The following is a 25,031-nucleotide window of genomic DNA, read 5'->3' on the forward strand; positions in this document are numbered from 1 at the left end:
AAGTTTGCTTCAATTTGATCTGGACCCCCAAATTGCCCCTTTCAGTTCCCTAGAACACTAGCAGAACACGGATCCAGCTGAATATATTGCTTCTCGAAACATGTCAAAAATCATGACACTAGAAATCTTATTAAATTATAACGTTTTAAAATTATTACTAAGTTATTACATTTTAATTTCAGAAAGCTAGTTTCTAGAGAATAGTTTGATTAAAGATAAAAAATTCTAGGGGCACCTGGGTGGCTCAGTTGGTTAGGCATCCAACTTTTAATCTCAGCTCAGGTCTTGATTTCAAGGTTGTGAGTTCAAGCCCCACACTGGGCTCCCTGCTGGGCATGGAGCCTACTTAAAAAAAAAAAAAGGAAATGATAAAAAATTCTAATTCCTTGTTATTCCAAAAATAATCTTATAAATGTAGTGAGTCATTAACATTTTTGTGTTGTCTGTGTTTGTTCAAAGCAATAAAATCCTATTATTGCCTGACAAAAAAAATAACTAGAACACTGCTAAATTATGTTTCCTTCAAAAATTTCTTATATATAATCTCAACAGATTTAAGTGGGAATGTAGTGTTTCTCTGTTTTCATGGAAAAACATAAATTCAGGATCCAGATCTAGAGAAAGAAATTTCAGGTAATGAAACTCCTGATTTCACAAATTTTCCTCAGCAATTATCTTTATATTACTGATATACCATTTCCTATGCTTCATCCAGAGCTCCTAACAATATCAGAAATATAGGACAGATATTCTTAACCTAGAGTTAGTCTAACCTATAGTTTATTCTAACATAAAGCACCAACTGAATGGTTTGTACCAATTTCTTCATGGTGTAAAATTCCTGTGACAATCCATAAGCAGATTTGTGTGAGTAATTTGAGCTGGGGAAAGGTGGAGAGTGGAGTCTATTTTCAGGCTTCTTTGATAGGGTGGCACACCTTCTTAAGGCTTATGTGATCCCTGCGGTTGCCCTTATCTTCCACTCATCAGATCCAGAAACCACACAATAATGGTTGGTATTCACCACTTTTTCCGGGCTCACATATTCTCTACCATAAGACTCATGTGCTGCTTATTTCCATTCTCCTATTGTTTTCCAGATATCTTTCCCAAATAACCAGATGTCTTTTTTTTCTTAATCCTAATCAGAGTTTTTTACCTTTCCGAATCAAGTAAAGACCCTTTCTCCATCTGCTCTGTAGACTATTTTCCAAATGAAACCTCCTTCAATGTCACTGATTTGGAGTGGGTTTTCTGTTTAGCTGTTGGTCAGCACATCATAATACTAAGTTAAGCTACAACTTTATTATTCATTACACTGCTTGATTTCACTGATCTTTTTCTGATTAATGAAGACTCAGTATCTTTGAAATCCATATTGAAGTTTTAACTCCTCTGAAAGAACTCTAGATTTTAAACAGGATTTCTAACATATGTGGAATACTAAAAATCCAAGTTCTGTGAAAGGATCTAGAAAAATATTTTTTTGTACCAGTGCCACCTCTACTAAAAAATTAACTGTGCCACAAATCAACTTAAAAAAAAGAAGTTTAAAAGATAACATTATACCGGGGGCAGAGCAAGATGGCAGAGGAGTAGGAGACCTGGATTTCATCTCCTCTCAGGAATTCAGCTGGATAGGGATCAAACCATTCTGAACACCTACAAACTCAACAGGAGATCAAAGAAAAGAATAGCAACAACTCTCATCAGAAAAGCGACCACTTTCTGGAAGGTAGGACGTGCGGAGAAGTGAATCCGAGGCGATATTCGGGAGGATAGATGCTTTGAAACTAGAACTCAATCACAAGAGGAAAGTCGGAAAGAACTCAAATACATGGAGGCTAAAAAGCATCCTACTGAAGAATGAATGGGTCAACCAGGAAATTAAAGAAGAATTAAAAAAATACATGGAAACCAATGAAAATGAAAACACAACTATTCAAAATCTTTGGGATGCAGCAAAGGCAGTCCTAAAAGGAAAGTATATAGCAATACAAGCCTTTCTCAAGAAACAAGAAAGGTCTCAAGTACACAACCTAACCCTACACCTAAAGGAGCTGCAGAAAGAACAGCAAATAAAGCCTAAACCCAGCAGGAGAAGAGAAATAATAAAGATAAGACCAGAAATCAATGAAATAGAAACCAAAAGAACAGTAGAACAGATCAATGAAACTAGGAGCTGGTTCTTTGAAAGAATTAACAAGATTGATAAACCCCTGGCCAGACTTATCAAAAAGAAAAGAGAAATGACCCAAATAAACAAAATCATGAATGAAAGAGGAGAGATCACAACCAACACCAAAGAAATACAAACAATTCTAAGAACATATTATGAGCAACTCTATGCCAGCAAATTAGATAACGTGGAAGAAATGGATGCATTCCTAGAGATGTATCAACTACCAAACTGAACCAGGAAGAAATAGAAAACCTGAACTGACCTATAACCACTAAGGAAATTGAAGCAGTCATCAAAAATCTCCCAAAAAACAAAAGGCCAGGGCCAGATGGCTTCCCAGGGGAATTCTACCAGACATTTCAAGAAGAATTAATACCTATGCTTCTGAAACTGTCCCAAAAAATAGAAATGGAAGGAAAACTTCCAAACTCGTTTTATGAGGCCAGCATTACCTTGATCCCAAAACCAGACAAAGACCCCTTCAAAAAGGAGAATTACAGACCAATATCCCTGATGAACATGGATGCAAAAATTCTCACCAAAATACTAGCCAGTAGGATCCAACAGTACATTAAGAGGATTATTCACCACGACCAAGCGGGATTGATCCCTGGGCTGCAAGGTTGGTTCAACATCTGCAAATCAATCAATGTGATACAATACATTAACAAAAGAAAGAACAAGAATCATATGATCCTCTGAATAGATGCAGAAAAAGCTTTTGACAAAGTACAGCATCCTTTCTTGATCAAAACTCTTCAGAGTATAGGCATAGAGGGTACATACCTCAATATCATAAAAGCCATCTATGAAAAACCTATAGCAAATATCATTCTCAGTGGGGAAAAACTGAGAGCTTTCCCCCTAAGGTCAGGAACGTGGCAGGGATGTCCACTATCACCACTGCTATTCAACATAGTATTGGAAGTCCTAGCCTCAGCAATCAGACAACAAAAAGAAATCAAAGGCATCCAAATCGGCAAAGAAGTCAAACTCTCACTCTTTGCAGATGATATGATACTTTATGTGGAAAACCCAAAAGACTCCACCCCAAAACTGCTAGAACTCATACAGGAATTCAGTAAAGTGGCAGGATATAAACTCAATGCACAGAAGTCAGTGGCATTCCTATACACCAACAACAAGACAGAAGAAAGAGAAATTAAGGAGTCGATCCCATTTACAATTGCACCCCAAACCATAAGATACCTAGGAATAAATCTAACCAAAGAGACAAAGGATCTGTACTCAGAAAACTATAAAATACTCATGAAAGAAATTGAGGAAGACACAAAGAAATGGAAAAACGTTCCATGCTCATGGATTGGAAGAACAAATATTGTGAAGATGTCAATGCTACCTAGAGCAATCTACACATTCAATGCAATCCCCATCAAAATACCATCCACTTTTTTCAAAGAAATGGAACAAATAATCCTATAATTTGTATGGGACCAGAAAAGACCCTGCATAGCCAGAGGAATGTTGAAAAAGAAAAGCAAAGCCGGTGGCATCACAATTCCGGACTTCCAGCTCTATTACAAAGCTGTGATCATCAAGACAGTACGGTACTGGCACAAAAACAGACACATAGATCAATGGAATGGAATAGAGAGCCCAGAAATGGACCCTCAACTCTATGGTCAACTCATCTTTGACAAAGCAGGAAAGAATGTCCAATGGAACAAAGACAGTCTCTTCAACAAATGGTGTTGGGAAAATTGGATAGCCACATGCAGAAGAATGAAACTGGACCATTTCCATACACCACACACAAAAATAGACTCCAAATGGTTGAAAGACCTCAATGTGAGACAGGAGTCCATCAATATCCTAAAGGAGAACACAGGCAGCAACCTCTTTGACCTCAGCCACAGCAACTTCTTCCTAGAAACATTGCCAAAGGCAAGGGAAGCAAGGGCAAAAATGAACTCTTGGGACTTCATCTAGATAAAAAGCTTTTGCACAGCAAAGGAAACAGTCAACAAAACCAAAAGACAACCGACAGAATGGGAGAAGATATTTGCAAATGTCATATCAGATAAAGGGCTAGTATCCAAAATCTATAAAGAACTCATCAAACTCAACACCCAAAGAACAAAGAATCCAATCAAGAAATGGGCAGAAGACATGAACAGACATTTTTCCAAAGAAGACATCCAAATGGCCACAGACACATGAAAAAGTGCTCGGGACGCCTGGGTGGCTCAGTTGTTAAGCGTCTGCCTTCAGCTCAGGTCATGATCCCAGAGTCCTGGGATCAAGCCCCGCATCGGGCTCCCTGCTCTGCGGGAAGCCTGCTTCTCCCTCTCCCACTCCCCCTGCTTGTGTTCCCTCTCTCGCTGTGTCTCTCTCTGTCAAATAAATAAATAAAAAATCTTTAAAAAAAAAAAGAAAAAGTGCTCAATATCACTCAGCATCAGGGAAATCCAAATCAAAACCTCAATGAGATACCACCTCACACCAGTCAGAATGGTTAAAATTAACAAGTCAGGAAACGACAGATGTTGGCGGGGATGCAGAGAAAGGGGAACCCTCCTACACTGTTGGTGGGAATGTAAGCTGGTGCAGCCACTCTGGAAAACAGTATGGAGGTTCCTCAAAAAGTTGAAAATAGAGCTACCATATGATCCAGCAATTGCACTACTGGGTATTTACCCCAAAGATACAAAAGTAGGGATCCTTGGGCACCTGGGTGGCTCAGATGGTTAAGTGTCTGCCTTAGGCTCAGGTCATGATCCCAGGGTCCTGGGATCGAGTCCCGCATCGGGCTCTCTGCTCCTTGGGAGCCTGCTTCTCCCTCTGCCTCTCTCTCTCTCTGTCTCTCATGAATGAATAAATAAAATCTTTAAAAAAAAAAAAAAAGTAGGGTGTCCGAAAGGGTACGTGCACCCCGATGTTTATAGCAGCAATGTCCACAATAGCCAAACTGTGGAAAGAGCCAAGATGTCCATCAACAGATGAATGGATAAAGAAGATGTGGTATATATATACAATGGAATATTATGCAGGCATCAAAAGGAATGAGATCTTGCCATTTGCAACGATGTGGATGGAACTGGAGGGTATTATGTTGAGTGAAATAAGTCAAACAGAGAAAGACATGTATCATATGACCTCACTGATATGAGGAATTCTTAATGGCAGGAAACAAACTGAGGGTTGCTGGTCCCCCCAAATTGAAATATGGGGGAAAATAATTTTGTTTAAATTATTTGCAAATTTCAAGCAAAGATGCTTTTAAGTATACACTAACTCCATAACTGTTTCTAAGTTTGGTTATGCTTAGTATCACTAACTTCCTTTTTTAGTAAAATTTCAAGTTCTTTAAAGTATATCAATATTTAGTCAAAACAACCAAAAAATTAAAATTGGCTAAGAAGCCCAAAACCCAGTTTAAATATATATAGACACTGGGGAGGGTATGTGCTCTGGTAAGCGCTGTGAATTGTGCAAGACTGTTGAATCTCAGATCTGTACCTCTGAAACAAATAATGCAATATATGTTAAGAAAAAAAAAGAAGAAGAAGAAGAAGAAGAAGGTAGCAGGAGGGGAAGAATGAAGGGGGGGGGAATCGGAGGGGTAGACGAACCATGAGAGACGATGGACTCTGAAAAACAAACTGAGGGTTCTAGAGGGGAGGGGGGTGGGAGGATGGGTTAGCCTGGTGATGGGTATTGAGGGCACATTATGCATGGAGCACTGGGTGTTATGCACAAACAATGAATCATGGAACACTACCCCTAAAACTAATGATATAATGTATGGGGATTAACATAAGAATATTAAAAAAAAAATAACATTATACCTTAAATTTATGCAGAAACCACCACCAAAAGGAATCATGTAAAAGGGCAATAGAGGCTTCTGAGAGAAAATGGGTCTTCCAGATTTTGAAAACCTTTTCCTATGGAACAAAAGATGCATGGAGGTCAAATTAAAGTCCATTATAAAACATGTTAATGCAAATAGGCTTTATAAAGAGTATGTATTCTGTGGTTATAGACTAGCATTTTTCAAAAGAAATTTAATTGTGCCATATATATATAATATTAAATTTTTTAGTAGCCACTTTATAAAAATAAAAAGTGAAATTAATTTTAAGGATAAAGTTTATTAAATCAAATATATTTAAAATGTTATTTCAACATATGGGCATTAAATTCTTAATGAAATATTTTGCATTCTTTTGTGGGAATAAGTCTTTCAAATATTGTATATATTTTATACTTAAAGCACATCTCAATTTGAACAATAAATTTTCATCATAAATACTAGATCAGTATTCAGGCTTCATAAATACATAGTTGTGATTTTGCTCCAACCATAATTGAAAGTTTTCAATAACGGAATCAACTATTAGTTTTAAAATTTATATATAAATTAAAAGAAATAAAATAAATTCATCAGTCACACTAATCACATTTCATATACTCAACAACTACATTTGCCTAGTAACTATTGAAATGACAGTGTAGGCTAGACAAAGAACAGCAAACTCCAAGGTACATGCTATAATTTCTAAAGACAGATATCTTTGAATTCTATCCCAAAAAACCCCATCATAAGTCTAGACTCCATCCAAACAGAGTGTAAAGAAATTGATAAAAAATTGTCACATAAGGTAAATCTTGGTTTGAATAGTCACATTCAATAGATCATTTTTATCTTACTTATTTACTAAAAGTTTTTAAATACCAGATTCAATAGAGTTCAAGACTTACTTTAATGAAATCCATAGGTACAAATTCCTGTTCCTCAACATATGTCTACAAAAAGGACATCATGCAAACTTTTATACCAAAAAGATTACTTACATATTCTGTGGGGGCACTTGTCTTCCATAGGCCACTAATTATAGTATGGAGTACATTGGTAACAGCTTCAATTTAGTACTTAGTACTTAACAGCTTAGATTTAGTATTTTTTCATTACAAAGAAGATATGTGAAATACATAAAGAAAAAAGTAGAAAATTGAAATATGGGGGAAAATAATTTTGTTTAAATTATTTGCAAATTTCAAGCAAAGATGCTTTTAAGTATACACTAACTCCATAACTGTTTCTAAGTTTGGTTATGCTTAGTATCACTAACTTCCTTTTTCAGTAAAATTTCAAGTTCTTTAAAGTATATCAATATTTAGTCAAAACAACCAAAAAATTAAAATTGGCTAAGAAGCCCAAAACCCAGTTTAAAAAGTTAAATGGTTCTCTCCTCTCCCCTCCCGACTTTGTGATACTTTTTTGAGTCAAGTAAATGTAAACATACCTTAAAACTTAGATTATCTAACTTGGTTCTAACATTGAGTCTAGGTTGGATAAAATTACTTCTAATTTTCTCTAGAATGTCTATTCCTGTATATCAGTATGCCTGTGGCTTAGCTTGCTCCTCTTATTTATAATATAGGTCATTTTTCACTCATTTTAATTCAATAAAATTTTTACTGAGCATCACCTGTAGCCACAGTTCCGTTCTGGGTGATACAGAGGATAATGACTGTATGGCACAGGAATGTGTTTTGATGGGTTTAGGTGAATTCATCAATTCCATGGATTCCCATACCTTCATTCATGTAACAGTAAACCTATAACCTTCTCTTTCCAAGTTTCAGATCCATAAATTCAATCTCTTGGTCTGTTACTATAAGCATTTCTATGAAATAACCTTTCCTGATATTTTTATTTTCCTACACTTATATTCTCTTCACTCTAATTTCATTATCTATTTATTTCAATGCCATTGCATTGTACATGCTATAGTAAGCCAATTTAAATTCTTTTTTTGAAATCAGGTAGGGGTATTAACAAATAAAACACTGGTATCTATGCCCAGATATACCCAGATGCTTGTCATACTCCACCCACCCCCTACCCATATCTACTTCCACTCCTCACTTCCCTATTTCTTTCAATGATGCCAGTATCCTCCAAATTAACCATATTAATAATTTCTCATAGCTGTACATCTATGCCTTATTTATGTGATTGCCTTATGATTTGCGTTAGATGTACATGCATCCATATTTAAAATACAGTACCATCTTAGAACATGGAATGTTAGAATATTATAGATTACCCAGAACATTTATAAACTTATTTTAACAACAATAATTTATCAATTTCTTTTTATAACAATAAAGCCTTTTTCCCAAGGAAATTGTGAAAATATAGTCAGAGAAACAAATAAATAGGCTCATGATCCAGGCATAACTACAATTAGCATCTATAGTTTTTCTCTACAAAAATGGGATCAGGTGATCATATAAAGGGGGCAGACTAAGCCTTTACTCTCACCAAAATCCCACAAAATATAAAAGAGAATTGAAAAACATTTGTTATCAGTATGGAAAATAAGACAGAGTATCATTACTGAATCATTCTAGATATAATTGTCAATTTAGGTGCTCTGTAGTTGCCTAACTGAGGGGTAAACAGGTCAATCACACTCTACTTCTTGGAACATGACATCTTGAAGAGAGTGAAAAAACAGGGTTTAATGGTGGATTATGCTCTTTCTGATGAACTATAGTAGGAGAGAAAACAACAGGGATTTTATGTTGAGAAATGAAGAGGCACAGGAAGGCTGGAGGTGAGGGATGGAGAGGTGAGGGATGGGGAGGTGAGGTATGGGGAGGTGAGGGATGGACTTGGCCCCCTTCTAGGAGGGGTTTAGGTAATTCACTCCAAGGCCAAGTCCATCCCAGAGAACTATCTGGAAGGAATCTGCCTGGGGTATAAGGAACATTGTTGAAACCTGCAAGAAATAGAAACCTTGTTAGGTGACCGCCTAATATTTAAGGGGGAAATCAATATTAGGTAGCACCCAACTCTCATCCTACCCTTCGCAAGCAATGGGCAATGATCTAGTTACTGTCTATGCCTGCAGTTTTTCAATTTGCTATCTTATAGGGATACTACTCAAAAATTCCCCAGACACTTGGAAAAAGGTGGTGTTGTAGAGAAGGGCTCTCATAAGTTATTCTGGGGTCAAAATAAACAGACTAAAATCTCTTGAGCTGATAAAGCAGGCAGAGGGAGGGGAAAACACTCATTACAGTCACATGCCAAGACAATGCACAGTAGCAACCTCAGACACCTGAGGCAGTAACACAGAATCTAATACATTCTTTTCTGGTGATCAAAGCATTAAACATCACTGGTCTTTTCCTGCCAGACTTAAGGCCTTCAAAATTCAATCATGCTTATCACCTAATTTGTCATAGCTTTAAATAAAAGTCTGATTCATGAAATCATATTCTCAAAATGTATCATACAATAAAAATGTTTACGTACATCAAAGTTATGGGCTTTTAAAATAAAAAGATAAATTCGTTCAGCATCCAAATGTCTGGGTAGTTGAGTAAGCTCATTTGTTTTGAATCCTGAGAAGCTGCAACCCTAGAAAGAGGGAAATATCACACAACAGTCATTACTTTACCCTTTCCAGTAAAGTCGTCTCACAGGACTACAGAAGACAGATAAATATTTAACCATAACTCATTAACATAATTATTTTACTTCCATTTATTAAAATAAGTGAAAACTATTTATCCTACTTTTAAAAAATCTTCCTATTTTCTGATTCTCTCAAATTAAGAGCCCTGGCATATTCATATGCCAAATCCAAAAGCAAAACAAAATCATATTTCAGAACCAACTTTGACAACTCAAATGATCAAGAATTTTAGCTAGACTACCCATAAAGAAAGACTAGGCAGAAGGAGAAAGTGTCTATGCCTGTTTCCACCTCTCTCTCTTACAGCCCCATCTATATTTATAGCTAAATCTATATTATTGTAAACATTCATTATTTCTATATAATACTTCTGATACATAATCTTATAGAACAGAAATTTTAAATACCTCTACAGTCTTCTTTGTCTCCATTTCATCTGAAAGCTGGAAAACATTTAAATAAAATCTTTAAAATTCTAAATTATATTTTGTAAATTTGTTCAGTTAAGTGTGTGTGTGTGTGTGTGTGTGTGTGTGTGTGTGTGTGTATCTCCTACTGAAGCCTAGACTGCTGTCACTGTGCTAGAGGGTAGGAATACAAAGATGGTCCTTGCCCTCAGGCTAGTCATAGTTCAATAGGGGAATCAGATACATATACAAACAAAACAGAGAGATAAGGGCTATAATAGAAATATAAAACTACTTATTGCACTTCTGGTTCCCTGAGAAATAGACTCTGAGGTGGAGTTTAGTAGTCCGAATGTCTATTGGGAGTGCCTTTGGGATCAATATCTACAGAAGGCAAGGGGAGAGGCATAATTGGGAAGTTGGAGAAATCAGCTATGATACAAGTCTAACAGCCTCAGTGGACTCTAAAAGGGGCTCTAGAGCTGAAAGGGCCTATCATAGTTGTCCTGCATTGGGTTGAAAGAGCCAGGCCTTTCTGCCCACAACTTGATCAGTCACTGGATGTAGGTGGTTCCTGGAAGGGTATGTCTTTGGAAGAAGTTCTCTGTAGGTGAAGCAACCCCAAAGGGGTTGACAGCTGAAGGGTGCCCCACTAACAGCACTCTTAGCAGCTAGGACAACAGATTCTTCCTTGACGGGGAATCTGGGTGGTGCATCTCTATGTCCACCATACTACTTTACACAGAGATTAAGTAGCCTTCTGTATACATTAGTTTTTGATCATCCAGACATGTTGATAAATTGTTTATTAATTTCCACATCCCCACTTCTTCCAGAAATAACTAAGCTCACAGGCAAATCATACACACACACACACATTATACAAAACACACATTATAGAGGAAATGACATAGGAAACAAATTTGAAAGAATGATAACAGATTGCTAAAAGAAAGAGAATGAGGGGCGCCTGGGTGGCTCAGTTGTTAAGCGTCTGCCTTCGGCTCAGGTCATGATCCCAGAGTCCTGGGATCGAGCCCTGCATCGAGCTCCCTGCTTGGCGGCAAGCCTGCTTCTCCCTCTCCCACTCCCCCTGCTTGTGTTCCCTCTCTCGCTGTCCGTCAAATAAATAAATAAAATCTTTAAAAATAAATAAAATTTAAAGAAATGGTATCAACTGTACATATTATTTAGTAATTCACTTTTTTCCACTCAATATTATGTTTTGACAATCTACCCAAGTTGATATTTATGAAATCTGTTAACTTCCACACAGCTTTTTTTTTTTTTTAAAGATTTTATTTATTCATAAGAGACAGAGACAGAGAGAGAGGCAGAGGGAGAAGCAGGCTTCCTGCTGAGCAGGGAGCCCAATGCGGGCCTCGAACCCAGGACCCTGGGATCATGACCTGAGCCGAAGGCAGACGCTGAACCATCTGAGCCACCCAGGCGCCCCCACACAGCTTTGTTACCGGCCTACCTCTTCCCTTCTGGAAAATATAAATAATAATCAAATCAACTGAAGTGCATAGTTGACTTTTGCCAAACATCCAAAGAACAAATGTATATATACATATATATACACACACATATATATATACACACACACATATATATATAAAACAAATGATATCCCTATATAACTACTATGCTCTATAGTCTACAGACTAGAAAGAGAAATAAAGCTAAGTAACCCATTTTCTGGGTTTAGTAAAATTTTGATACCAAAACCAAAAGAAAATCATATCTTATCAAACATGGATGCAAACATCCACACAAAACAATAGCATATCAAATCCAGTAATGCAATAAAAAAGTATACCCTAAGAATATAAGAATGTCTCAACTTTGGAAAAGTTATTAATGTCGGGCGCCTGGGTGGCTCAGTCATTAAGCGTCTGCCTTCGGCTCAGGTCATGATCCCAGGGTCCTGGGATCGAGCCCCACATCGGGCTCCCTGCTCAGCGGAGAGCCTGCTTCTCCCTCTCCCACTCCCCACTGCTTGTGTTCCCTCTCTCGCTGTGTCTCTCTGTCAAATAAATAAATAAAATCTTTAAAAAAAAAAAGTTATTAATGTAATCTGCCACAGAGATTAAAGGTTGAAAGTAGCTTCTGCTATCATCACAGATTATTTTCCTCTCCATTTCAAACCATGAAGATTCTTTTTCAAGTGTCTGAGCACAGCAATACCTGTATCTAGATCTCTAACTGATCTATATCTAATCTACACCATATCCACAAAGCTTTAATAAACTAGGAATAGAAATAAATTTCATTAATCTAAAAAAAGATAGCTATCTAAACATTTAAAATGATGCTTGTAGCAAAGTACTAGCATTCTTTCCAAATCAAAGACAAGATGAGAAACCATTAACATTCTTGAATAATATGTATATACCAAAAATAATTTCCTATATGCCAACAATAACCCACTGAGTAACATAATGGAAAAGCAATTTCACGGACATTAGTAATAAAAATTTAAGATACCTAAGAATAAATTTAACAGGGAATATTTAGAACTTATATGAAGAAAATCACACAAATTTACTGATGACCTAAAATAAAATCCTTGTTTTACTTTCTTACACAAAAATAAACACTAGGTAGATTAAAGAATTAAATACACACACACACACAAATATCTGCAATAATAATAGAAGAGAACACAAGTGCATATATGTATGATCTTCTGACAAAGAAAGTCTTCTTAAATATGGCACTAAAGGCAGAAAACTTCAAAAGAAAATTATAGATCCATAAAAATGTAAAATTCTATATGTCAAAAAAACCCTTTTAAAAGGCAACAAAGAAATACATATTACTGAAGGGGTTAATATTTTTAAAGCATAAACAGCTCTTAGAAATAAAAAAAAAAGAACAGCCAAAAAAAAAGGCCAAATTTCATAAATAGGCAATTCACAGAAAAAGAAACACAAAGACTAAGAAAAACCTAAAGTATCAACTTCATTAGTAAAACATACACAATTGATAACATTTATGCTTATCAACTGTGCAAACCACAAAAAATATAGTATTAAATGTTGACAAGGAAATGGATAAGAGATCAATCACAAACCCTATTGTTATAAATTGGTACTGCCTTTCTAGAGAACAATTTGTCAATAGGTATCAAAACACTTAGATTATCGCATTTCTTTTCCTATGTGGTTCCACCTCCGGAAATTTATGTTAAGAAAATAATCATGGACAAGCACAATCTTTAGTTCCAAATATGTTCACAACAGCTTTGTAAATAATAGTGAATAATGAAAATTACCTGAATGTCTAACCAAAGGGCTATTACATTAGTTTACTTTTAAGATGGTGGAGAATATATATTAATGAAAATTTCATAATACATTTAATGAATTACAAATATATAATTTACTCTGAATTTTCTAAATTATTTTTTAAAATTAAATAAAAGAATGAAAGCAACAACTAGATAGTGACGTACATGCGATTTATCTATAAATGATAGAATTAGGGTGCTTATCCTTTCTACTGCTCATCTATTTCTTCTAATTTTCTAAAATGACTACTTTAGTCATAATCAGGAAAAAATAAAGTAATTTTGAAAATTGAAAAATAACATTTAGTGAGGTGGATAGACTAGTGGTGGCACTTAAAGTCTTTATAGCCTTAACATTATATAATTTTAGAATGTATTTTTGAAAAGGATTAAGTTTCTAAAAGTAATTCAAAGTCTATTATAATTCTAATTAAAAAAATCAGAGTTTTTTTTTTTAAATTTACAAAGCAATTCTAAATAATCAGAAAGAATTGTTAATTTTTTCTAAAGAAGAGGACTGATATAGAACCTGCACTACTAAGTATAGGTTATTATAAATTATTAAATAACTGGAGGTTGGAATGTATACATTAAATTAAGTCTTCAAGTAATTTATAGTAATGTGAAAATGCGAGCATTCTAATATTAAGTGTGTAAAGAAGAATATGAGTCTAGCTATTTTAAAAACACATAGATAGATACACAAATAGACAATAAAAGACTAACAAGAAAATTAAAAAAATATTCTATCAGTGCTTATCTGTGAAATTATAATAATTTTCTGTGAAAATATAATTTTTCAAGGAAGATGAAAACAAATACCATACCATTATCTTCTTTCTCCTATGGTACTTCCTTAGAAATGCCTTGTATCTTTCCAAATTTCCTTTAGAACCTTTAAAAGAATGAGACATATATGTACACACATATATATCTTTTAAAGTGAAAAAAATTTAAATGCTTTAAAGAAATTATATATAAAACTATTCAATGAGATCAACTATTTTGATAAGCATAATGCTAGACATGCATACCCTTAGTTGAATGAATGAATATTGTATCTTCTGTTTCCTCTTTTTAGAAATCTCATGTTCCAACTAATATATCTTTGGTACTTACTCATAAATCTAAAGTTTTACCTCAATACCTTCCTACTGAACAAGCCCATGTTTTTCAAATAGCTCAGCTACTTATGTCTGTTTGTTTCATGGTCACCTTAAATTCAGTGAAGTACAGTACTTTGGAGCAAGGCCTAGTGAAAGTTTATGGGGGACAACTTTGAAGTCAGGTAACCCAGACTGGAGTCCAAACTCAGATATTTACATATTGAGGATAATGAGTATAAAATTATTTTTTTGAAAGTGCACACCTGTGCTTGCTCACGCTCTCTATATGTCTCCCTCCTTCTCTCTCTCTCTATATAATATATATAGCTTATATAATTTCAAAAATATTTTTTTAATTTAAAAAGTGATTAAAAATTCAATATGAAAATTTAAAATAAAATAGTAGTGAATTTATTAGTAGTATAATAAACAAATTCTCAGAATTTGAAAAACCAAGGTCAAAAAAGGATATTAAATATTTAAGTAATATAACTAATTAAATGCATTTAATACCTAGAAAATACTTTATAAGTACAACTAATATTATCATTTTTAAGGATTGTATTATGATAAGTTTGCCAATTACATAAAGAATGATACAAGAATCACCATTAGTATCTAAAACTATTCTGGAAGTATTAATAAATACAACTAGATAAGAAAAATGTTGTATGAATACTGAAAAGAAGTAAAAATGATCGTTACTGGCAGATACACTTTTTCCTCAGTCTGCAGTTTTTCACCACTGAATTCTAAACACTTCCTACAAGCTAACCTAGTTCATGTAGCTCAACTTACTTTGGATTTTATGTGTTTCTGTTCTTATGTTCTGACCCTTGCTGACTTGCTTGTCTCAAGTACCAATATAGAACTGATCCAACCCTGTTTCCCTGATACTCAGCCACCTCCGCTGCAGCTTAACAAAGTTCACAACTATTTTAGGCTTTGTCCTAACAACACTTTCATTAAATCCACATGTTCATGTTCAACTAAAAATCTTGATTGAACTCTGTGGAAATGAAGAAGTTTTAAAAATAAAATAATGTTTATGTTCGTAGATATTTTATACATTAGGATTTCATCCTTTATGAGAATGCACACAGACACACAAAACTGACCATTACTTTACTCATCAAAAATAAGGTTTACTTGTATCAAAAATTATGCTCCTCCAATCAAATATTTTAGAGGCATGGCTTTTCAAAAGGACTGAACATTCCCCTAATCTTGACTCCATGGCCATGAGTGCATCATGTTTTTGAGGGACAGTTTCCCACAGATGTGTATAAATTGAAGTAAATGAACTATCTTCTTTTATTTTCTTCACAGTGTGTAACCATTCATCACTATCTCCAAAATGGATTTCCCTTGGCCAATAATCCTGCAAAAAATGTGAGAGAATATAACCTAAGTCATTTTTAAATTGAAATAATTTAAAAATTTAAATTATATTTAATTTTAACTTAATTATTTAAATTTAATTATAATGATATAATTAAATTTATATTAATAAAAATATTTATATTAATTTAATTATATTTAAATTTAAATAATAGAGTTCTAAATCAATGAACTAAAACTGAGATTTAATTCCACAGCATTACCTTCTTTTACATTACTGAAGTATAATTGACATACAATGTTATATTAGTTTCACGTGCCCAACATATTGTACAACACAGCATTACTTTTCATTAAATGCATTTCTAAAAAGTGAAACAATCATAAACTTTAGAAGTTTCAGATTTTTTTTTAAAGATTTTATTTATTTATATGACAGAAAGAGACACAGCGAGAGAGGGAACACAAGCAGGGGGAGTGGGAGAGGGAGAAGCAGGCTTCTAGCTAAGAGAGCCTGATGCTGGCTAGATCCCAGGACCCTGGGATCATGACCTGAGCTGAAAGCAGACCCTTAACAACTGGGCCACCCAGGTACCCCAAAAGTTTCACATGTTTTACAAAAAACCTTTCTGAATCATTTGAAAGTAAGTTGCTTACTTGACTGATGCCCCATCATCCTTGAATACATTAGTGTGTATTTCCCAAAAACAAAAACATTCTCCTACATAATCAAAATACAACCATCAGAATCAGGAATTGGCATTGATACATTGTTCCCATCTAAGTTTGACTCTGGTCACGTCTTACCAACTGAAACAGTAATGCCCTTTATAGCAAAAGGATCTAGTTCAGTATCACTTATTACGTTTGGGCTTCATATGTCTTTAGTCTCCTTCAGTCTAAAAATTCCCCAGTCTTTTCTTGGCCTCCATGTAGTTCACCCTGAAACCTGAAATTCCAATTCCAAACATTTTAGTTTTCTCTTTTTCCATATCACAATTACCATCTCTAACAGTGGAAAATCTAGTTGCCATTATCTTTAATGTACATATTTGATCAATCTTTTCAGGTAACCAATCTCTCCTATCCACTGGGAGCCTCTTTTCTATGTAGATGCCCTTTTCATCCTGCTTTGACTCTGACATCCAATCCCAGGCTGCCAATTCTGCAGGGACACCTTTGTTACCCCTGCTTGGGCTCTGAATTCCCATACAAGCCACAGCCTACCTCCACACCTCCCTGAAAAAACCTTCGTCCCCAGCTGCAGGTGGCTACCATCTCATTCCCTTGAGCTCTGACACCTTTGGTGTCACATGAATACTCTCCTCATCATGGTTGAGTTCAGAGAGCTTGCTCAGAGCCATCACAGCATATCCTCCTCCCCAGGGCAAATACGGACACCTGCCTTGTTTGGGCCCCCAAATGGCTTTGGGACTAAATTGTTCAGGAAGGGAAAGAGAGGAAGGGGAAAAAAGAAAGGTAAAGGAAGGGGAATCATAACCATATCTGTAAATCTAAATATAAGATTATCTTTTAATATAATCAACTAATAGCAAAACAAAGTTAGCCTACATAATTAAGGGTTTATGAGTAAAAGATATTTTTGGAATATCTTGGAAAATCTGCAGAGGATAAAACTCTTTAACGGAATTTGGGTGAGATACTCTGGGAATTTAGCTAAATGGGAATAAATCTAATGTCTGCAGATCAGGAATTATAAACATGTGTTGGTTTATTCCACCTGCCTTTTTCTTCCTTTAAAGGCTTCCTAAACCCATCATACACGTCTGATTTATGAATTATGCTCTCTAATAATAACAGGTACCTGAAAAATACCCAGCTTTTAATTCTGGAAAACTTTCCCACAGATATCTAGGTCCCTCTGTCATTTTAGAAAAAAGAATATACTTTGATACATTAAGTGCCATCTCCCAAATCCTACAAATGTGTACCTTAAACAAGACACAACCACCTGGAGAAGTTTTCCTGCATTAAAATTTGCGTATTATGTGCCAAAAAGTACAAAGACCTCAGAAGAATCAGATATGATCACAGGATACAATCCCTGGAGACAAACACTGTCAAGTCAGAATGACAGCCACATTTGGAAACGCAGTCCTTATGGGTCATGTGTTGCTATTGTTAGGGGTGTTGGGAGAGAGGAAAGAGGCGAAAATAGAAATGGCATTTGACAAGATTTTACAATATACACATACCTTTATGAAAATATATCCTTTATGCTAGACTTGAGATATCACAATCCTTATTCCTAAGATACTGAGGTATATTACAAGGTGAATAAAGTATCCTGAAATCCTATAAGCCTGATTAGACTCTGTCTTCTGTACTTTCTCAAGGTAATCAGGAGATTGACTGGTGTCCCAAAGCCATTAACGTAAAGAAGGTGATGTGTAAATAAGCCCTAATTCTTTTACTGGCTTCTTTGTGGCTGCATGATTAAATGGATACCAGATGATGATCTTGTAGTAGCTCATACCTGCCTTTCCCCTCCACTTCTCTAATTACATTCCTCTATTATTCCTTTCTATTTTGGCTTCATCCAGTTGCTCCTTGAATAGAATATCATCTGAAAGTAACTTCTGTAGCCAGACCTAGGGGGAAGCTAAACAGGAGTAGCCAATAAGCCAACAAGCTGCCAGGCTAAAGTGAAGTCATTACTGCCAGAGAGAAAATCAGCACTACTAGGGTTTAAACATCCAGAGTCCACAGCAATTATATTCCTTTATAAAACAAATGTATTCTAATTCCTAAGAGACAAAAGAATTGGACTGGAAATTTCTGTTCCCTGAAGAGTTAAATTCTCCATTATAGCACTATACTCTTCAGTGATAACTTCAGGAAAACATTTATCTTATTTAAAAGGCCAGTGAAGAAAGAACTGGCTCTGTACTTGTTATGTTTACTTTAATTATGGCAATTAAACTTTGGCAGTGGCAGAAGCACAAAATATTGCATGCTAGTACACAACTAGAGATTGAGCCTAGTAGCCACTAGAGAGACTTTGAAGTTTGAAAAGAGATTGTTTACTGAATATATGGTTAGGTCTTCACCCATGACCTAAGCCCTAAAAAACAGTGCCAAAGTATCCAAAAAAAAGGGTAAGAAATACGAAGAATGACATTATTAGAAGTGACTTTTAGCTCTTCTTCCCTTAAGTTTTAATATAAGGAGGGATTTAAATGGATGGATGGGTGGATGGGTAGATGAATAAGCAGACAGACAACAAACAAACAGGCTGTTCCCTAAATAAAGAAAATTGGATTGAAATAATTATTCTATCATAAAGTACCTTTGATCCTGTGAGAAAAATCACGGTAGGAATCTGAGTACCCTCTAGGTCTTGATTACAAATGCAGTAGACTTGTTAATGAAAATTGATACCAGTGCACCAAGAGAAGATTAATTAAAGCATTTCTAGATAAAAGTCACATGAAAGCAGAAAAACAAGACACAGAAGAAGAAATAAATAACAGGGAAGATCAAATGTGATGTATAAATAAGGAAAGAATTCAATTTTCCAGTACCTAAAGAACTGAAAAGGACTAAAAAAGCATGACACTAAAGAGAAATAGTGCAAAAGCAGGGTGATGCAAATTCCATGATGGCAAGGATTTTTCTCTGATTTGTTCATTGTCATATCTCCAGTGTCCAGAACAATACCTGTGACCTGGTAGGTAGTGAATAAAAATCATTAAATGAATGAATGAATAGGATAAGTAAGAAAATTGATAATAATGCAACACTGGTAGAAGGGGAGGCTGTTTGCCAAGGAAATGTTGAAAAAGAAAAACAAAGCTGGGGGCATCACGTTGCCTGATTTCAAGCTCTATTACAAAGCAGTGATCACTAAGACAGCATGGTACTGGCACAAAAACAGACATATAGACCAATTGAACAGAATAGAGAGCCCAGATACGGACCCTCAACTCTCCGGTCAAATAATCTTTGACAAAGCAGGAAAAAATATGCAATGGATAAAGGACAGTCTCTTCAATAAATGGTGCTGGGAAAATTGGACAGCTATATACAGAAGAATGAAACTTGACCATTCTCTAACACCATACACAAAGATAAACTCAAAATGGATGAAAGACCTCAATGTGAGACAGGAATCCATCAAAATCCTAGAGGAGAACATAGGCAGTAACCTCTTTGACATCGGCCACAGCAACTTCTTTCAAGATACATCTCCAAAGGCTAGTGAAGCAAAAGCAAAAATGAACTTTTGGGACTTCATCAAGATAAAAAGCTTCTGCACAGCAAAGGAGTCAACAAAACAAAGAGGCAACCCACAGAATGGGAGAAGATATTTGCAAATGACACTACAGACAAACCACTGATTTCCAAGATCTATAAAGAACTTCTCAAACTCAACAGCCAAAAAACAAATAATCAACTCAAAAAATGGGCAGATGACATGAACAGACACTTCTCCAAAGAAGACATACAAATGGCTAACAGACACACACAAAAATGTTCATCATCATTAGCCATCAGGGAAATTCAAATCAAAACCACACTGAGATACCACCTTACACCAATTAGAATGGCAAAAATTGACAAAGCAAGAAAGAACAAATGCTGGAGAGGTTGTGGAGAAAGGGGAACCCTGTTACACTGTTGGTGGGAATGCAAGCTGGTACAGCCACTTTGGAAAACAGTGTGGAGGTGACTCAAAAAATTAGAAATAGAGCTACTCTATGACACAGCAATTGCACCCCTGGGTATTTACCCCAAAGACACAAATGTAGTGAAAAGAAGGGCCATATGCAATCCTATGTTCATAGCAGCAATGTCTGCAATAGCCAAACTGTGGAAAGAGCTGAGATGCCCTTTAACAGATGAATGGATAAGGAAGATGTGGTCCATATATACAATGGAATATTATTACTTAGCCATCAGAAAGGATGAATACCCAACTTTTACATCAACATGGATGGGACTGGAGGAGATTATGCTAAGTGAAATCAGTCAAGCAGAGAAAGTTAATTATCATACGGTTTCACTTATTTGTGGAACTTAAGGAATAGCATGGAGGACATTAGGAGAAGGAAGGGAAAAATGAAGGGGGGGACATTGGAGGGAGAGACAAACCATGAGAGACTATGGACTCCAAGAAACAAACTGAGGGTTTTAGCGGGGGGGTGGGGGGGGTTAGCCCGGTGATGGGTATTAAGGAGTGCACGTACTGCATGGAGCACTGGGTGTTATATGAAAACAATGAATTGTGGATCACTACATCAAAAACAAATGATGTATTGTATGGTGACTAACATAACATAATAAAATTAAATTAAATTACAAAAAAGGAACAAGAGGCTGTTATAAAAATAGAATATAAAATGTTTTTATAAAAATAAAAATAGAAACAGAATGGTGATGGAGTAAGGGGAAAAGAAGCAGGAAGAGAATACGGAAATTGATCAAATAGATAAATGAGAAATGACTGAAGGTAAAAAAAAAGTAGACATAACTATAATAAGGAAGAGGGGAAAGATAGGAGTAGAAGTTATAAAATATTAAAATTACAAAAGAAAGATAAAAATGGTAGGAATCAGCCAAAATGGACACCTTTAGATGATGTGACAAAAGATAAATTATAAGACATGAGAAACTAACAGCTAACATGTAGGTTCCAGGTACTGGTCTACTGCTAGCTAGTAGCAGAGCTGGGATCTGAGCATAGGCAATCTGACACCAGAGCCTCTGTTCTTAACCACTACACCACTATGCACATACATACCTTTGCTTTTATAGTTTAGAGGGAAATTAAATAGATAGGCTTTCCAGGAAGCCATAAGCAGTTTAGAATATATTTTAATTTCTGTTTTGTTTTATTCATTTGTTTGTTTATCATATGCCTCATTTCTAAAAAAATGACAGCTCCATGAAGGTGGGGATCTTTTTCTATTTTTATTCACTGATATATTCTAATTATTCATGTGGTTGGCATGTAATAGGTACTCAAAAATATTTCTTGAGTGAATTTGAGGAAGTTATTATTACCTTCTTACCAATGCCTCTAGACAAAAGTTTTGTCCAGCAAACAAAAAATTAAATATCCAGTCATTTTATTCCTGGATGTTTTCAAACATCCAATAGCTTGGCAATGCAGAGACATAGACATACCTTAAAAAAAGTAATTACAGAATACAAGTATTTGGCTGGGAAATCCAGACAATAAAAAACATTTTACAGATAAACCTATAAATGATAAAATGGTGCAAATGGATATACGTTGTTTTATCAAATGCCATCTGATAAAAACTGAAGGCTATCAATATAAGTGCAGACAAAGATAGTGCTGCTTACATGCCGTTAGTAAGACATATGCTTTGATTTTGATTTTATTGTCTTTGGTGAAGGGCTGGCATAAACCTATGATCTTGATTTGATTAGCATTATTCTTAAGCAGAGTGATTATGCATTTTCCAATTCAAATAATTAGAAATTTTCATCTGAAATCATAGATTCTTAAACATGTATGATGGTATAGTCCAAATGTCTCCATAATTATTCACTGAGTTTGGCTTGATTTTAACTATAATCCTTTTCCCTTGGCATTAAAAGACCTCAAACATTGTGATTAGGTTACAGCACATTTCCATCATTTAAATCAAAATAATTGCAAAAAGCTTGTCCTAATAGTAGTTTAAAAAATTAGGCTCTGCCACAGTGATTGAAATAAACTCTTATAAACTAGGAATATTTTCATTTTCTATTTGCTCCTAAAGGACACTCAGTGCTTTTCTAAAGCATTAAAAAAAAAAATTATTTAAAGAACAGAAAATAGATGTTTAAAAATAGATATTTTTGAAATTCTATTCTCAACACTTTAGTTATAGCAAATTCTGTTTATATATAAGCATAAATAGGTGCAAATTATTTAAAGTCCAATGTACACACCTCATTAAAAAAAGCCTCCTTTTCTCTGTTTTCCACACTAACATCTTTATCCTAGCTCTTGACATTCTTTTTTTTAATTTTTAATTTATTTATTTTTTTTAAAGATTTTTTATTTATTTATCTGAGAGAGAGAATGGGAGACAGAGAGCATGAGAGGGGGAGGATCAGAGGGAGAAGCAGACTCCCTGCCGAGCAGGGAGCCCGATGCGGGACTCGATCCCGGGACTCCAGGATCGTGACCTGAGCCGAAGGCAGTCGCCTAACCAACTGAGCCACCCAGGCGCCCCGAGGTTTTTTTTTTAAAGATTTTATTTACTTATTTATTTGAGAGAGAGAGAGAGAGAGCATAAGCAGAGAGAGTTGCAGGCAGAGGGAGAAGCAGGCTCCCTGCTGAGCAGGGAGCCCCATGCAGGACTACTTCCCAGGACCCTGGGATCATAACCCAAGCCAAAGGCAGAGGCTTAACCGACTGAGCCACCCAGGTGTTCCTCTTGCCATTCTTCAATGCAAAACAAACCTGACCTTCAGACTCACAAGTGTATAGACCCAAGGGAAAGCTTGTAGCAAGCCCAATAACCCCAGAAGTCAGTATTACTCATAATAATGGAAACTAGAGCTTTCAACATGAAAATACATTTTGAATATTTCACTCTGATTCAACAATCAAGGAAACTGAACACCTCTGCAAACTACTTGTTAGTCTAAGCTGTGGTACATGGATAAATGAGGTAAGTACTCATAATTATCAGACAGTCTTTTTTTTTTTTAAGATTTTTTATTTATTTTTTGATAGAGAGACAGCAAGAGAGGGAACACAAGCAGTGGGGAGTGGGAGAGGGAGAAGCAGGCTTCCCACTGAGCAGGGAGCCCGATGCAGGGCTCAATCCCAAGACCCTGGGATCATGACCTGAGCCGAAGGCAGATGCTTAACAACTGAGCCACCCAGGTGCCCCTATCGGATAGTCTTTAAGGTGTATTTAGACAAACACCTTACATCAGCAAAATTATTTAAAATGTTTGTATAATTCTTATGATAGGATATAAAACTAGAATTTTCTCAAAGTCAAAAAGAGAACAGAATATTGACAAGAGGGAAAGGCTACAACATAGAGCCTACTGAAAAGAGATAAATATTTATAAGTATTTCCCACACTGAAATGTAGTTTTTTGAATTTCTATTCCTAAAGTCTTTTCCAAAGCCTCCCACATCTCCGCAACTGATATTTTTTTTATTTTTTAGTTTTTTAGAGAGGGGGAGGGAGAGAGAGAGAAAGAGAGAGGCAGAGGGACAATCCCAAGCAGGGGCTCAATCGATCTCACAACCCTAAGATCATGACCTGAGCCGAAATCAAGAGTCAGACGCTTAACTGACTGAGCCACCCAGGCACCCCTCCACAAGTGATATTTTAAAAGATGTATTGGCACATAAAATAGATGTTCTACTCACCCAATTTTGAAACTTTAAGAATTCTTCAATGTTCTTTGGAGGTTTTTGCATTTTCTAATGAAGTAAAATCAATATTGCCAATTAACATAAAATCAGACTGTTTATGATGTTTACATATAATTTACTTAAGTAAATGATACTGGACTTAAGTTATAATTTTCACAGCCATAAGACATTGTAAAATACTCACTTTGTAAAGTCCCTGCACTTTAGAAAGGTACAGAGGTCAATGTTTAAATCCCAAGCCTCCAAACCAAATTCCATAAAAGGCTTCCCTCTTATATATTGCTCCTAGAAAAAAACTCCACATGAATCCTCTTGAATATCCTCATTTCAAATTCCTACAAGAGTTCCGAGATATTTTGGACTATCTTGGATGGTGTCTACAATAAATTCAGAGCCAAAAATATAGTAACTTGCCCCTCTTGCTGATGACGTATTTAAAAGGCCACACTATTGGGGCGCCTGGGTGGCTCAGTCGTTAAGCGTCTGCCTTCGGCTCAGGTCATGATCCCAGGGTCCTGGGATCAAGCCCCGCATTGGGCTCCCTGCTCGGCGGGAAGCCTGCTTCTCCCTCTCCCACTCCCCCTGCTTGTGTTCCCTCTCTCGCTGTGTCTCTCTCTGTCAAATAAATAAATAAAATCTTTAAAAAATAAATAAATAAATAAAAAATAAAAGGCCACACTAGTGACATGGTGAAAATAATTTAAATATTTGAATATTTCAGTGTAATAAATAATAATCCCATTTTTATTAGTAGTTTCCTCCTAAGTTGAAAACATATTCTTTCATTAGACAAATTAATTTTAATCAAGACCACATCTTGTTCTTCCTTGCCTTAGAGACTGTGTACACATTCTTTCTTCTGC

General features: G+C 35.6%; 1 protein-coding gene across 1 annotated transcript in view; it reads right to left on the reverse strand.

Moving 5' to 3' along the window:
* FAM227B (family with sequence similarity 227 member B) overlaps positions 1–24,213 on the reverse strand; it is a 207,468-nt gene extending 183,255 nt beyond the window's left edge. Inside the window, 6 exon segments of the mRNA XM_044917859.1 lie at positions 5,992–6,090; positions 9,477–9,581; positions 10,047–10,082; positions 14,169–14,236; positions 15,597–15,828; positions 24,163–24,213. Coding sequence (XP_044773794.1) covers positions 5,992–6,090; positions 9,477–9,581; positions 10,047–10,082; positions 14,169–14,236; positions 15,597–15,828; positions 24,163–24,213 — 591 coding nt within the window.
* Between the last annotated feature and the right edge of the window lie 818 nt (positions 24,214–25,031).

The sequence above is a fragment of the Neomonachus schauinslandi genome, chromosome 9 (assembly GCF_002201575.2).
Source record: "Neomonachus schauinslandi chromosome 9, ASM220157v2, whole genome shotgun sequence".
Taxonomy (NCBI): domain Eukaryota; kingdom Metazoa; phylum Chordata; class Mammalia; order Carnivora; family Phocidae; genus Neomonachus; species Neomonachus schauinslandi.